Source organism: Clarias gariepinus, chromosome 28, assembly GCF_024256425.1.
Source record: "Clarias gariepinus isolate MV-2021 ecotype Netherlands chromosome 28, CGAR_prim_01v2, whole genome shotgun sequence".
In the NCBI taxonomy this organism is placed as follows: Eukaryota; Metazoa; Chordata; class Actinopteri; order Siluriformes; family Clariidae; genus Clarias; species Clarias gariepinus.
This window is the reverse complement of record NC_071127.1, coordinates 13,246,279-13,261,859: the sequence shown is the minus strand read 5'-3', so window position 1 is coordinate 13,261,859 and position 15,581 is coordinate 13,246,279. Positions and strand designations below refer to the sequence as shown.

At 38.8% G+C, this 15,581-nt stretch overlaps 1 protein-coding gene across 3 annotated transcripts in view; it reads left to right on the top strand.

Annotated features, from left to right (window-relative positions):
• Positions 1–671: 671 nt before the first annotated feature.
• spire1a (spire-type actin nucleation factor 1a) overlaps positions 672–15,581 on the top strand; it is a 40,332-nt gene continuing 25,422 nt past the window's right edge. For all 3 annotated transcript variants that reach the window (XM_053490493.1, XM_053490492.1, XM_053490491.1), the window contains exons 1-2: positions 672–1,212; positions 5,464–5,495. In XM_053490493.1, coding sequence (XP_053346468.1) covers positions 888–1,212; positions 5,464–5,495 — 357 coding nt within the window. In that variant the 5' untranslated portion in view covers positions 672–887. The remainder of the gene's footprint in view (positions 1,213–5,463; positions 5,496–15,581) is intronic.

The following is a 15,581-nucleotide window of genomic DNA, read 5'->3' as shown; positions in this document are numbered from 1 at the left end:
GGATCTCGTTCCCGCCACTTAGTAAGTCGCGGACACAACATAGGATCTCGTTCCCACTTCTTGGTAGATCACGGACACAACATAGTATCTTGTTCCCATGCCTTACTAAGTCATGGCCAGAACATAGTATCTTGTACCGACTCCTTAGTAAGTCGCGGACACATCACAGTTTCTCGTTCCCACTACTTAATAAGTCACGACCACAACTTAGGATCCTGTTCCGACTACTTAGTAAGTCATGGCCACAACATAGTATCTCATTCTCACACCTTAGTAAGTCATGGCCACAACACAGTATCATGTCACACGCCCAGTAAGTCGTGGCCACAACATCCCCTTGCCTCGTTCCCACGCCTTAGTAAGGCGTTGCCACAGAACATTTTTCCCCAATGTCACCAGAGGGGCTTTGTAAAAAATGGCTTTTCCATGATCTTTTTGTTTTTTTTTAAGGCTAAGAAGCCTTATATGTGTTTCATTTAATGAAAGAACTGTAATATATTTAGATCTAATTTAGACTTCAATCTCTTTGTCATTCCATCAGGAGCTACAAACCTGTTAAGGACAAAAACGCGTCTCCGTGACGTCATAATGCCCCACCTTGGCGCGTGAAAGTGACTGTTTTTAGGACCGCGCGGAAAACACAAGTCATATGACGTGTTGGAAATGAACGCACGGGCACAGCGCGAGGCAGGAGAGGATCGCGCGGGCGCGAACACATACACACACATACACACACACTAACTGCCTGGGAGCTGAATGGACAGTGTGTGTGAGTGTGTGAGCAGTGTGGATATATGGAGTGGAGGATGCGTGCTTCTCTAAATTAAAAATATATTATAACACTAGCAATAATAATAATCATTAATTAGTTAATTAGTTAATTAATAATGGCCAAACAGCATGGGAATGAAGACGGATCGGTAGTGGTAATCTCGTCCGCGGATCTCAGTGAAGGAGACACCGATGTGGACTCTGGGGAAGGAGAGGACCTGAGTCTGGAGGAGATTTTATCCTTATACGCTCAGCCCATTAATGAGGAGCAAGCCTGGGCTGTGTGTTATCAGTGCTGTCGGTTCCTCAACCAGTTCAAACCCAAGAGACGGAATTCCCTTAACCAGTCCGGTGCGGATGAAGCCAGGAGGATCGAAGGACCAGGAGATGTGCGGATCTGTAAAGACGGGACTGTTAAAGTCACCAAAAGGAAGAGCTCAGGTAATCACGTAATAATAAAAACAATAATAATAACAATAATATGAAAATAATATAAACGACTCTCAATTACGCATGCGCAGTACGTCGTGCGGCTTTGTTACCTAGTTTGTTTGTGTTTCCCAGACACTTTGTATCGATAATCTCTTCCACTTTCACCAACATGAATCAAAAATCTAAATATCAGGGTTTGATCTCAAATGAGATATCGGAGTGCGCTTCCTAGGGGTGGAAGATATTGTTCTGTACCCCATCTAGTGCACTTATCTAGGGGTAAAGAAGTGGGTTTGGGATTAAACCAAGGTGTCGGCTATATACAGTATATAAATAAATAGGGATCATGACTGCAAATGCAGGCTGTGTATTTTGTACATGCAGTATATATATTTTATTTTTGTATTATTATTTTGTTGTATATTCTCCATTCAAGGATTAAAAAGAAAAGGGATTAAAAAATGTGTTTTCCATATTGAGTGTAAACAATAGGATTGTGCATTCAGTGCTGAGTGACAGAATGGAAGCAAAATTCTCATTCTCCTGCTTACGCTTTATAATAGGTAAAAAAAAAAAAAAAAAAAAAGAGAAAAATGACAGGATGTGTTTTTGCAAAAGAAGTGCATTAGTGGCTCAGTGGTAGGTTTCTCGCCTGATATGCTGAAGGTCAAGGTTTGATTCCCACCCAATGTCCAAACCCCAGCCATTGGATGCAGTGCCGGTCCCAAGCCCGGATAAAATGGGAGGGTTGCATCAGGAAGGGCATCTGGTGTAAAACCTGTGCCACGTTGATGTGCGGATCGGATTGTCCGCTGTGGCGATGGGGGCAGCCGAAAGACTAACAACGACGCCGTTGCTAGAGGAATGCACAAATATTTCCACTAAGACTTCATATGTTAACTTCAGTTTTATTTACTATATAGCGCCTTTAACAATGGTCATTGTCGTAAAGCAGCTTTACAGAATAAATTAAATGTTTACGGTAATATTTATGAAACATATTTATAAAATTGTACCTGATGAGCATGCCGAGGGCGAAAACTCTCTTTTATGTATTATGTAGTTCACTTTCATTATTGGAGGCTCAGGTACAAAGGTCTTGAACTATTAAACAAATGCAGTCAGAGGCCATTAGAGAACAGCTGTCTGCATCAGCCGTGTCCAAGACCGTCTCATATATATATTGATTTTCATAACAGTGTGAACACCGTAAATCACATTTTGGATTTGAGCCAATTCCATAGTACAGCATGTGCTTTCAGTCTCAGCACCTCTGATTAAATTTTTTCATTCAATTTGATCCCAGTCAAAATGGTAAAATTTCAATTAGTCCGACTTTTTCTTTATAATTTAAACCTCTAATAAATATGAATGAATGTGAAGGGGATTTTGGTGATGGTGGTGTAGTGGATCGAGGTTTCGATTTGTGCCTCTGTCTGAGTTTTTGTGGGTGGATTTCATCCCAATTGACGTTTCTGTAGTGCGTGAGTGTGTGTGCCCTGAGACGGATTGGCACACTGTCCAGGGTGTACACTGCCTAGTGCCACGGGTTCCCTGAGATATGCTGCAGGCCTCACGCCACCCTGTACCTGATAACGTTTATAGGTAATGAGTACATTTTGAGGACCTCATAATCATTTTGATTTCTGTAGAAGGGAGATTAGGAGGCTTGTATAGCTTTGCAACATTTGTGTTTCAAAAAAGAAATGGCTGAACAAAGCATTAGGCGAATCTGAAGTACTGAAGTAAAGCTAAAGGTTTAAAAGCAAAATGTAAAGACATGGACTAAATGAGAGGCTGAAAAGCTGAAAAGCTTGCAAAAAAAACCTTTTTTTGCGCGTGATTGTTGAGTTTAGGAGAATGTTTCAGACTAACAGCTGATATAGATCATATTGATCCACATATTTTCCCATAATAGTGAAATAATATTAGTATTAGTAAGATAGTATAATGTTTTTGAAAAAATATTTAATGTATTACATTTTTTAGACAAGTACTCCTTTTGGCAAGAAAATGCTCTCATTCATGTATACACCGTGTATAGAAAGCCAGGTTTCACTCTCTATTTAGAAGTGAATGCTGTCTCAAGTTTCCCCAAGTCGCCCCAGGGTTCTGGTTTCACTCTAGTGTTTATAATTGTGTCTTTCTGCTGTTTCGGTCATTTTTTTCTCCTTCCTACGAATCAATAAGCACTGGTGAGCTCGATCGTTTTCTCTTTTAAAAAGCATCTCCTAATAATATTCTTTAAAAAAAAAAAAATTCTTTTCTAATGTAACCATTCCATCCTTAACTCAAAATTTTCATATTATCCTATACATCCTGTCTGTCTTTATTAAAGTATAGTTTTTAATTTGAACTAAAATTTGACTGTGATAAATTTTCTGTAGTCATTTGTTTATGTAAGAACTATATCATGGGGATACAGTAGGCGTAGAAAAACAATCGGATCAGAATTCCTGTTCCTCCCCTCAATTAGTTTTTCAATACCGGCATATCCTGAAGCGTTTCATTCTGTTTGTGTCATTTTATAAAAATAAAGAAAGCTAAAATATTTTAGTAGTTGAATTTTTCCTCCCTTGCCATACTGTATATCTGTTAAATAAGACTCCTAACGAAAATGCATTATGAATTTGATAATCATATAAGATTGCTCAAGCCAATTGAACATTCATGCGACTTTCAGGATGAAGCAACTGACCTGAGCTCTTTTCATGATGATTTACTCTAGTTGTAAGTGATCCAGCCATTAAAGAGATTCCCAGTGTGGAAATCTATTGAGTGAGAGTTAAGGAAATGAGTCTCTTGCTGCCTTGTCTCAAGGACCCCTTTATTTATGAATTTCATATATACAAGGAGTGTTCAATTTAAAGCAGGACTTGTGATGAAACTTCCTGTAAGTGGAGGTGTAAAACTGATTGATGTTTACAGTAGACTTTAAGCACAGTACAGTGATGAGCGTCAGCAAAACATTTTAATCATTTTAAAGAAGATTGTACCTCCAGGTGGCTTGGAGCTGACTGCAGTCGTTCTCGTGAACTTTCAGCTTGAGTTGAACACCTGATTCTTGAAAATCGATGGATAACTTGCAAAGTGGTGCAGCGGTGTGTGTAAACTGTACACACAATCATTCACCAGCACCACTTGCACATTACAGGAACTCGGGTGGGAGTTATTGCCATATCCCTCGTTCAGTCCTGACCTCAGTCCAAGCCATTTCCACATGTTTGGGATATTAAAGGAGTTCCTGGGAGGCCAGCGTTTCAAAAGTGAATCAGATCATGGCTCTGGCGTCCTCGGAAAACTTTCTATCTTGATGGGATCCAAGCACTAGTGAAACACTGGGATAAGTGCATTAATGTAGCAGGGGATTATATAGAAAAAATAAAGGCAGTTTTTACTCTTATAACTGTTTTTTGTTATTCTGCACAATCAAAAGTCTTGAACGCCTGTTGTAGTGTAGTGTTTACTCAGATATATACTGGTCCTCCTGGAGTACAGCTTTAAACTTACTTGTGATTTAGGTTTAATTGAGTGACTCATGATGTATTGTGTATTTTCCCCGACACAAACACAGGAGCTGCATTGTTCCTCGCTCCGGCAGTGTCCTCGGAATAGCTCGCATCATCATAAATAATCAAGCTTCTCATTATGTCTTCAAATCTTAAATGTGTCTTGTAGTTGATGGTTCTTAATTTATCTCTAAACACTCTTTAATTAAGTGATCGTTTTCATGCTCGTTCTCTGAGACGATGAGCGTTGTTCAGAGCGATGGGGAATTGGAGCGGCTTGTTAAATGCTGGGGATATTGTCTGAAAAGTAACATTACCAGTTTTCAGGCTGATTACTGGATACTGGTGGTTTTGTGCTAAGAATTTTGCCGCTGTACCCTTTTCTCGTTTGAGTCTCAGAGGGGGGCAGGTGACCGTTGGAGTGACACTAGGTTTATTCATTAGAGGCAGAAAGAAACTCAGGCAGTCGGCCAGACGTACCCAAACATTATGTCACAAGTGCTATTAAATGGAGGACTGAAATGTGAGTGTGTGTGTATGTGTACCCGTTAGACCAGACTGTACTTTGTAGTTTTTAGAATTTACACAATTACACCACTTCACTTTTATCCCCACTTTCCCATGCATTTCTTTATTATGTGAAAGGAATCTCTTATGCAAGAGTCTATACAATGTAAACTCCTTTATTTCAATCTGTAACAGTTAAAAATACACACTTTTCTCAAAACTCTTGTTTTTTTTCCTTTTGCAGATAAATACACGCAGCACAATTCCTCCACAGAGGTGAGTCATTTATTTCCAAAAGCTTTTTTTTATTTATTTTTTTTTAAGTGAAACTTTTGAGTCATGCTGGAAATTTTTTCCTTGAAACAGGCTTCTTGAATGGAATTTTCAGCTATCCTTTAGAGAGAGGATGTTTAGTGTGTAACACTAGAGGCAAAGAATACGCTATATCACGTTTGTTCAGCGTCTATGGCGACCTAATTGCTTTACTTTACCTTTCACTGGCCGCCTTTAGTAACCAGTTGTTCCAGGTTGGCATGACAGCTAGAACGCAATGCACCCCGGCGTGTGTGGATTTCTGCTCTTAAAGAATTTCTGCTTCTTTGTTAACACTTCGGTTTAGTAAGAAAACTCCTTTTGAATTACGAAACTATAGCTCAAAACGGGACACTTCAAGTGTCTGGGTAGTAAATAGAACAAAGATGGAAAGGAGTGGTTAAAAGGAAACTTTATACAGGGGGATTACATGCGCAAAATGCTGCTCTTTTGTCAGCAGATCAAACATGATGTTTTTTACCTAATTACTACGTTGTATATTAGTCCCTAAAGATGGGGGCAAAAAATTGATTCAGTTACCGCAGCATGATTCGTTTGTGTGGTAATCCATGTATCTACATTAGCATGGTGCTGTAATGGTTAGCACTGTCGCCTTGTACCTCCAGGGTCCAGGGGTGCATGTTCTTGTGGTTGGTGGGTTTCCTCCCACAGTCCAAAGACTGCAAATTAGGTTAATTGGCACTCTCCCTAGACACGCACACCACAAGGCAATTAGGGAACGCCAATTAACCTAGTTTGCATGTCTTTGGACTGTGGGAAAATTCATGTGCCTGATCTGCTGGCTGATTTTTTTTTTTTATATACTTTTTTAAAATATACAGTAAGTCCCCTACGTACGAACATTTGAGTTACGAACTTTCGAAGATATGAACATGCATTCGCAATCACAGATGGTACATCACGTATCTGGAGTACATTGTCACGTGCGTGCGGCATGCATTAGCATGATCAAAATCAGCGACGTTGAAGCTGGTACTCCTTTTGGTTCTTTTAAGAAGCACCAAACAAAAGAGACAAAAGTGAAAATAATTGAGAAAAAAAGAGCGAGGTAAAAAGTTGACAGACACTGCTTGATTAATTTTTTTTTTTAACATAAATCGTTAAACCGTTAGCATGATTCTAATGAACACTGCACTGTAATATATTGTATATAGCCAATTGTGTTAGTATCCTAATACCTAAACAGTGTTTGCAAAGTAATTTGACTTACGAACTCGTTCGTATGTAGGGGACTTGCTGTATATATTTGCATTTGTGGTGGTAAATGTTGCCGTTCCTCTATAATCCTGTAGTTGGTGTGCTCTAAACTATTTCCTTTCCACATTGGCAGGCAGCAGAGCATCCTATGTGGTACGAATCAGGACATTTATATAATTGTGATACTACAGTTTTGACCTGTTTGGTTTAGCTGGCACATGAATTTCTGATTTTCCCCTTCTGATTTTGCATCTGATTTTAGCCTGAAAAATGTATGGCCCATTCAGCAATTGTAAGCCCAGTTGGCTAAATCGAATATGTGCGATTTGGGAAGCATCCAGAATGAACAGATGGGACAAAGCAGCACTCGTACACAAAATCACCCACACACAAGCGCATATGGTCTTTATTACAGCAAATCTAACAGCATGATAAAAAAAAAGTAAAAGTATGTTTTATGAATGTCTTTAGTGTGTTATCACCTATCGACTTGGCATGCAGGAAGATGAAGAAATGTTTCATCACGTGATACTGTTTGCCAATTGCTCTGATGTTAAACAAACACTCAGTCATGATCTGTCTCTTTGCTGCAGTTATACAGTGCTCAATCAAGCATTCTGCCATATCAGCATGCATTGACATGTGAGAACTGGCAGTCAGTAAATGTTTGTCTAAAACAGTCATGCATACAAATAGGTGGCAGTGAAATATTTGCTCTGAATGATGTCTGTGAAAAACCCAGTCATCCATCTTCTCACCCAGGCCTGTGTGTATGTATAGGGTACAGTAATGCTGTCCAGTCTTGCTCCTTGAGACACTCTGTCTTCTTTCTCTCTTTCTTGGCTTATGCTTTAAGGACGTAAATTCTTTTCATTCGGACTGGGATAGATGTCACGTGGTCATATGCTCACTCTTCATTCACCTGCTGGATTATAGAAGAGGCTTATTTCAGGTTGATGAGTTCCCAGATTAATTTAAAAATGCAGAGATCATGAAAGGCACACATTTTTCATTTTGTAAAAGTGTTTGTTTTCTAAGGGTGGGTCACTGGTATGTGTGATGTATAAGAATAATTTTGTCACAAACAGTTTAATGTCTTTTAATTCATTATGAGGTGGCATCTTAACAGAAAATCACATAGATGCGTATCTGGTCTTCAAGAATCAATCGACTACTGAGATTAGTGGAAACAATAGGGCGGTTGGTTAATGTTGGAAAATAAACACTAACATGGTATCCCTGGATCGTCCAGGAATCCCATGGCCTGGCTCACCTATCCCAGATGACGCCATCCAAATAGGGCTTTTAATCACGTTTGTCACCTTCATATGAGGGTTAATTGTGTTTATTTTAGTATTGGGTGGTGTCCTGAGTTACCCAATACTATCCAACATACCTTGCTTACTTCACTAAGCTACAAAGTGGCTAATATCTATTCTGGAACAAGGGGCAACCTTGGGTTCTGGCGACAGAACAAGTTTCAAAGTGTGCAGTTCCTTGAATGACCACTAGGGCTCCAAAATAGAGTCAATCCCCATAGAGCACCATCCTAAAATATCCAACTTTACCACAGAAACAAACAGATTTTCTTCTCCAAAGCTAGATTTTCCATTTATGATAACTGTTATGTTATGTTAGTCATCAGTTAAAATTATATTAAGCTATAAAATAATCCATAAATGGGGGTTTAGCTAGTTAGAAAGCTAGCTTTATTGCAGGTGTCAAACCGTTAGCTGTCTGCTATTGTTACTTTAGCTAAGTTTAATTGATTCAGCTAAGTGGCATTGTTGTGGTGACAAAAAATGTGGAAATTGGCACAAAATGATGTGTAGGGTGGGTATCATGGAGTTCATTCAAATCCAAAGTAACATTTTAATATAAATTAACAGTAATCACCTTAGCATTTTAGCTAAGTTAAAGCTAAGCTAGCAATCTTGTGGTGACTGAGGTAGGTATGTGTGTTCTAACCAACAGCTAGGCTCTGATCGTTTTGCCCATTTGCTCATTTATGGATTAACCGGGATTTCGACAAAGTCAGCTCCTGCCAAGATGGTGATAAACAGAACTCCCACAGTTGAGGTCTTGTACTGTCTTCAGTTTGCAGACTAATGTTAGGTTACAAAGCTAATGTGTAAATCACTTCCTGCAAAGGGCAAGTGTTCTCCCTCCTCGTCTTGTGCTGCAAATAGCCACCTGTGTGATACAGATTCTTGCATATCATTTACAAGAAGGAAATATAATTGGAATACATGGCTGGTGTGATTCATCCTTTCCTCGTACCATCTTGTCTTTTTTTTTTTTTTTGTAAGACTGTCTTCATCATGCAAGGAGTTGACCTACTTTTGCCATTAACTTAGCTGAAACCCAAGCGTCTCACAAACAGATGAATGGCCAGTCACACTGGGTTGTTGGCCTCATCTCAATAGCTTTCAATCTGAACAGACTCAAAAGCCAAAATGTGTGAGTGCTCTGGAGTCTTTCTTCTTTTAGACGGCACTTACGCAACAGGCAGCCTCCTGCTGATCGCAGACTCTGCTTGTCCCATGATAACACCAGCCGTTACTCTCTAGAGAGAAAAGACTCTGATCAGAAATCAGTGTCCATCTGGCGGGAGCGAGTCGATTAAGCAATAAGAGACCATTACTATGGTGCTTAGACAAAGAGGATCAAGTTTCTTGTTTGTAGAGTTGAGGATTATCAGACGTGTTGTTATAACCGGAATAAATTAAAGGGTTTAATGCATACTGTTGGTTAGAGTTTTTTTTCTTATAATTATACAATCCTTCATTGCCGTACGAAGGTACTACAGTCTGGAATACGTGCTGGAACAAACATCCTATACAGTTTGGTGTGTTTCCAAATTTTTCTGAAGTTTGGTGCTGAACCTTAAATGGGTGTGATGATCAGGTGTTCTTATACTTTTGGCCATGGGTATATGAGTAAATCTTTTTAAACTATGATCTGTAATGGTTGTGCACCACAGGATGTCTGGTTCTCTCCTGTATTCAGGTTACTGTCCAGAGTCTTGATGTTCTCACATGCAAAAGTTCTCCAGGTCTCTCCTTCCTTCCCAAAAACATGCTGGTAGTTCAGCTGGGTATTTTAAATTGCCTTAACATGTGAATATGTTTGCCATTTTATGACTGCTGTCCCATCCACAGTGTATTCCCACCTAGTACTTAGTTTTCCCAGGATAGACTCCAGATTCTTCTCCACCCTTATTATGGAAAAGCCTTTTAAACAGATCCTCAAGTAAAACGCGGAATTCAATTATACAGTACGAGAGGTTGCTTCGTCATTGGCTCCTCTAAAATTGCACAAAGCCTAGTCCTTTCACTTCAGATTTTAATGCCTTCTCATCTGACCGTGTGTATGACTTTGTGAGTAAGTATGATGCAGGGTCATGCACACTGCTGTGATGCACGTTGTCTGAATTGAAAGTAACCACAGAGAGTACATTGTGTGCTTATGACCCCAAGAAAGCAATATGGTCCAAAATAATATCAAAGAAATAATGCAGTAGTCTTTTTGTGGATGATGGCAGACAGTCGGGCTTTGAGGTGAGAGACGGCAGAGTGGCTGTGATGTGAGGCAGTGGTGTGTGAAGGCCAAGCCTGAACCCTTCATTTTTCACCGAGCCTGATTTTTAGATTTTTTTTTTCCGCAGTAATGAGCACATACAGTATAACACAAAGCCCTGACTTCATAACTTTCATCTCATAAACAGTTGTTTGATTCAGGGGACACAGGTCAGCTAATGCTATTGCTATGCATAATAGCACAGGTAGTAACTAGTATTAGAATTAGATTTTTTTTCCTAAAATAACCTATAAGCTATAAGGATTGTTTGATATGATGATTACCAAAATCATACACTGCTACTATATCCAAAGACATTTTATTTGATTACATAATATGATATTGTATAGTATTATATATTATATTACTAGACCTGTTTTTTTTATGCAATTTAACATCAGAATATGAGTTTTTACAAAAGGGGCAGTCCATTTTCTCATCAATAAAATGGAAAATGAGCCTAATTGACACAAATCTGGGATCATTTTGCATAGGCCTTCTGAATTCTCTGATAAATATGTGACGGCACCAGAAAGCCCCACCCCTTTTTCCTTTGTCAAATGCTATCGACTGGGGTGTCCTTACTGTCTGACAAGCTAAATAGAGAATATTTTGTATTCATTAATATAAAATAGGGTGGCATGCTGGCATAGTGGTTAGCACTACGGCCTCACATAGCATCTTTGCATGTTTTCCCGCCCCAATGGACTGGTACACTGTCTGTAGTCTCTTGGGAGACCCAAAGTCTCTTGGGATAGGCTCCAGGCCCATGACCCTATACAGGATAAGAGGTATAGAAAATGAATGAATGATTGATATGAAATAAAATCTGTCAATGAACATTAGGTTTGAGTTACATAACAGCTTACATTAGACAAGCATTTACTGTATACCTAACATCTGGTGATTATATTTATTAGAAATGTACCTGAAAAAAATATTTTGTTGCAGAAAGCAAAAATGAAAACAGAAAGAAAAAAATGAAAAAGATTTTGATCTAGGAGATAACATAAGAGCCTGACAAATGACAAACTCTTTATAAAAACTTTTTACAAGTACAGTAATATTAATGGTCACTATTAATAATTAGATAGTAATTTACTATGCTCTTTTTCCCTCTTTAAATCATTTAGTACTCAAACGTGCTTGAATGCTTTCAGTAGTCGTATGAACATAAAAAAAAAATTTTGTACAACTAATATATAAAAAATGTACTGTTACATGGTTTTTTTTTTTTGGTCCTGTTCATTTTTCTTGCACATTACTTATAGTATTATGGGCACTGCCAGCAATAAGTTCCTGATTGCCCAGCTTGAACTGCTCAAGCTGGTACACTCTTTTCCCAAGTGGGTGAAGGCTGATCGATGGAAACCCTTTATGAATTAACATCACCAGGTTGTTCTTCAGAAAATAAAAGTAATGTGGTTAAAATCTTCAGACCGCGCATAAGGAAGCTTTAAAATACCTAACAGCTTATCAGCTGCCTAAGATGGTCCACCAGCTGGACCTGTTTTCATTTTTTTGTAGCTGAGCTGACCTGTTCTCCTTTTTTTTAACCAGGGTAGTCATTCATTGTTGAGTATAGTAGGAATGCATCTAAGCTTCATGCACCAATGTTTTTTTCCTGCTTAAATAATTTCTATCAAAATAGATGTTCCAGGGGTGGTCATCACATCGCCTTATTATGGAACTAAGGTGCATTTCAATTGAGTGGATTGTGGAGATTTGTGAAGGTTTGGCCAGGAGTCAATCTTATAAAGCCATCACATTCTTTCCCATGGGACTTCCAGAGCCAGCGCCAGTGGAGTGAGACGAATAGGTTTAGGTTGCAGATGCCAAACCTCACCTCCCCCTCTGAGAGGATGTAGCATGTTTTTAATCGAGCGCTTCATTCTTCCCCTTGGTTTTAGGAATGATTTAAAGTTGCAGATCCACATTTAATCTTTATGCCATTATGAAATTATATCTAGAGCTTGAGCAGGGAGAGATGAACAGATTTTGACTGATGTTTTGGCTGGAGAGGTGCAAAGAAATATTTGTTGCAACAAAGAGTAAATGTGTAACATAGAGATTGTGTTAGGAATGAAATCCCTTGTGGCGTTCAGGTTGAGAAAAATCCTGGTTTAAAATTTGTCGGTATTATTTCTAATATACTTGGCACAGTGAGTCATCCTTGAGGGGATCAAACATCCACTTTACGGTTACATAATGCCATCCAAGGAGCTCATTTGCGTGTGGGTCTGTGCCACGCTTTCAAAATCTCTCCTCTTGGCTTAGTTTGATTTTTGGCTCATTATAACTGCTGTAGATTTGCTCCCTTTAGGGCCTTTGAGACATATTTCTAATGCGGTATGTGTCTTTTAGCATTTGCTTAAATGGTGGACGGTTTTTTCCTTTGGTACTATAAATATTTTTTGCACGTTAATAGTGTTATAACTTGAATTTTAAGAAGGTGATTAGGCCTGTGTGGCTAATACAAAATTTGTTTGCTCTCTTCGCGAGCACATAGAATGCTACTTTTGCTGCATGTTTAAAGTTTGAGTAGCACTTTGTAGTTTTCTACTACTGTAATATCAACAATATTTTTGTATATACTGTACTGTATAGGCAAGTTTGGATTCAAAATGCGGTAAAACAACAACAGTGGACAACTGGGTGTGGCTTAGCAAGAAGCTACTGTAGCTTGAGCACAATATCAACTAGCTTAGCGATAGGCTAGCTGGCTCACATTAGCGATGATTATATTCTGAAAACAGTTAGTACTGAGCATGTGTGTATTAACTGATCCCAATCAAAGATAGTGTGCGTATTTAATCCATTCCGGAGGCGAGTTCTTAAGGTAAGAATTCGTATTGCGAAACTCATTTTCCCATAAGAAATACTGTAAATGCAAATAATCCGTTCCAGCTAGCCAAACATATTACCAATATTACTAATTTGCATATAAAAACATTTAGAAACGACTAATTTAATGTAAATTAAGTAAAAGGTGAAATAAATAGACATTAAACCTCACTTAACCTTTATGATTCCTCTTGGCTTTAAAAACGAAACTGAAAGCGGCTCTCTTTTCTTCTTGCTACCGTCCTTGCTAACATTCTTGGGACCCATGATGTTTTATGTCTTCACTAAATCTTGCACAAAATGCAAAAACAATAACACACAATAAAATATGTAAACTCGCTTCGCTTGGCTTTCCACTTGCGCAAGTTTCAAGTTTTAAGTTTAGAGCCATGAATATAGCATAACCCTTATTATTGAGCCACTGAGGGTTCTGGGTACGGAGCTTTGTGTGCATGGTGGGAATGGAGGTGGGTCAAATTCTATTCAGTTCTACATCTTTAACTGTGTTAGTACTGATAGAGTTTTGTTAACATCTTTTTATATTCCCCCTAGATGGTGTTAAACCTCCCAGTCTTCGCTTATTGGTTCCTCCTTTTTCTACTTATCTCTAATATGGTATTACTTCCTGTGGTTATACAACTTTATCTCTTTGTTTCTCCAGATTTCACTAGAAGGTGTTAAACGGCTTTTTGTCTTTGATATAATGAATGTTCATGATACAGGGTGTTTGGCGCAGTAGTTAAAAACCTCCTCCTATCTGAAACTGGAGAATATTTGATACTCCCATCATGTGTGTGTGTGTGTGTGTGTGTGTGTGTGTGCCTTACAGTCAGACTTTGACAAATCTTGCCTAAGTGCTACAAGATCCCAGCTTTCTTAGCTGACTCGGTGTAAAGGCTCAAGTATACTAACTTAATAGTAGATGTGTTGTTGTGTGTATGCGTGTGTGTGTATGATTTGGGGTTATATTTTACTTTCCTGATAGAGATTAGAGCAACTCTGGTACAGTGACTGTATGAAGCAGTGCACTCTGTGAAGCCTTAGTGCTGAGATGTAAAGTGGTCGCTTATTCCCATGACTGGGAAAATGCGAAAGATTAACTGGAAACAGTGTCAGGTGATTATGTTGAAAAGCACATTGTTCGAGCCGAGCGGCCGGATGATGCGGGGAGGCGGTGGAAGAACCCGAGTTTGACTCTGAGCAATGATGTCATGTGAACATATCTCAGCCAGGCCTCTTGTGTGTGTCTTTGAATACAGGAAAACTGCAGCTTCGTGATTAGTTTACGAATTATGAAAATTGCACCGACCGCCATACAAGCGTGAAAGAAAAAGCCGCAATACTCTTACAAAACCTGAGTATTTGCAGAAGATGGAAGTGTTTTGTATTTGTAGACATTTGCAAGTTTACCTAAATTTAGTTATGAATTAAAATTTCATAATCAATTAAATCTGACAGCTCTACTACAGCTCTACAAGGGGCGTTCAAGTCAAACTGGGACTTGTAATGCAATTCCTTCAAAGTTTCATTTTAACTTTATTCTGTATAAGATTTTTTTTTTTTCGAACTGGAAATAACTACTTGTTGCGAATATTTCTGGCATTTGTTTATGACTGAGTATGGACCGCATTACTAATAATCGACTGTCCTAATTCACTTGACTATAAACATTATGAAACATCAGAATAAAGAGAGCTTGCTACACAATGTAAAAAACATACAAGGCATTCTTTCTAAAGATAACACAGGGCACTACTTGGTATTTTTGTGCTTGGCTTGACTCTTGGACTTCTCGTTAGTACGTAATTGTCGGACAGCATTCATCTCATCTCGTCACGGTCTTCCCTTAATCGACGTCGCTCATCTTTTGTTGTTCTTTCTTTTTTTATTTTCTGTTCAGTAAGTCCCAAGGCCCTGAAGGTTCAGCTGGTTTCTGTCTCGACCAGACCAGACCTGGGCACATGAATTAACTTGTGGCAAAATGTATTCCCCCCCACCTATGACACTGAGCTAAAAATACTGCACATCTGGAGAGAGTGAAGAAGTCCTTTGCCATTAAAAAAAAAAAAAAGAATAAAAATCCACCAGCCAGACATGAATAATACAGATGACTTACCACTCTAGGACCGAACACTTAATCTCATATCTGAAACATTAGCTATTAGTCGATAGCACAGACATGAGAACACCGTCCCAAACCTTGTTACAAAAGGATAAGGTTCATATTTCATTCCCTAAGTCTGTATTAATGCACTTGTGGCTGGCGAGATAACTCTGTGACCATATGTTCGTCCTTCCTACATTACATTGTGCCTGGTCTGTTTGATTCATCCATCCCTGATTCATCCCAGATCCAACTTCTTATCAAGCCTCGAGCTCCCGGCGCAGAATCTGTGTACTTGGTTTTAT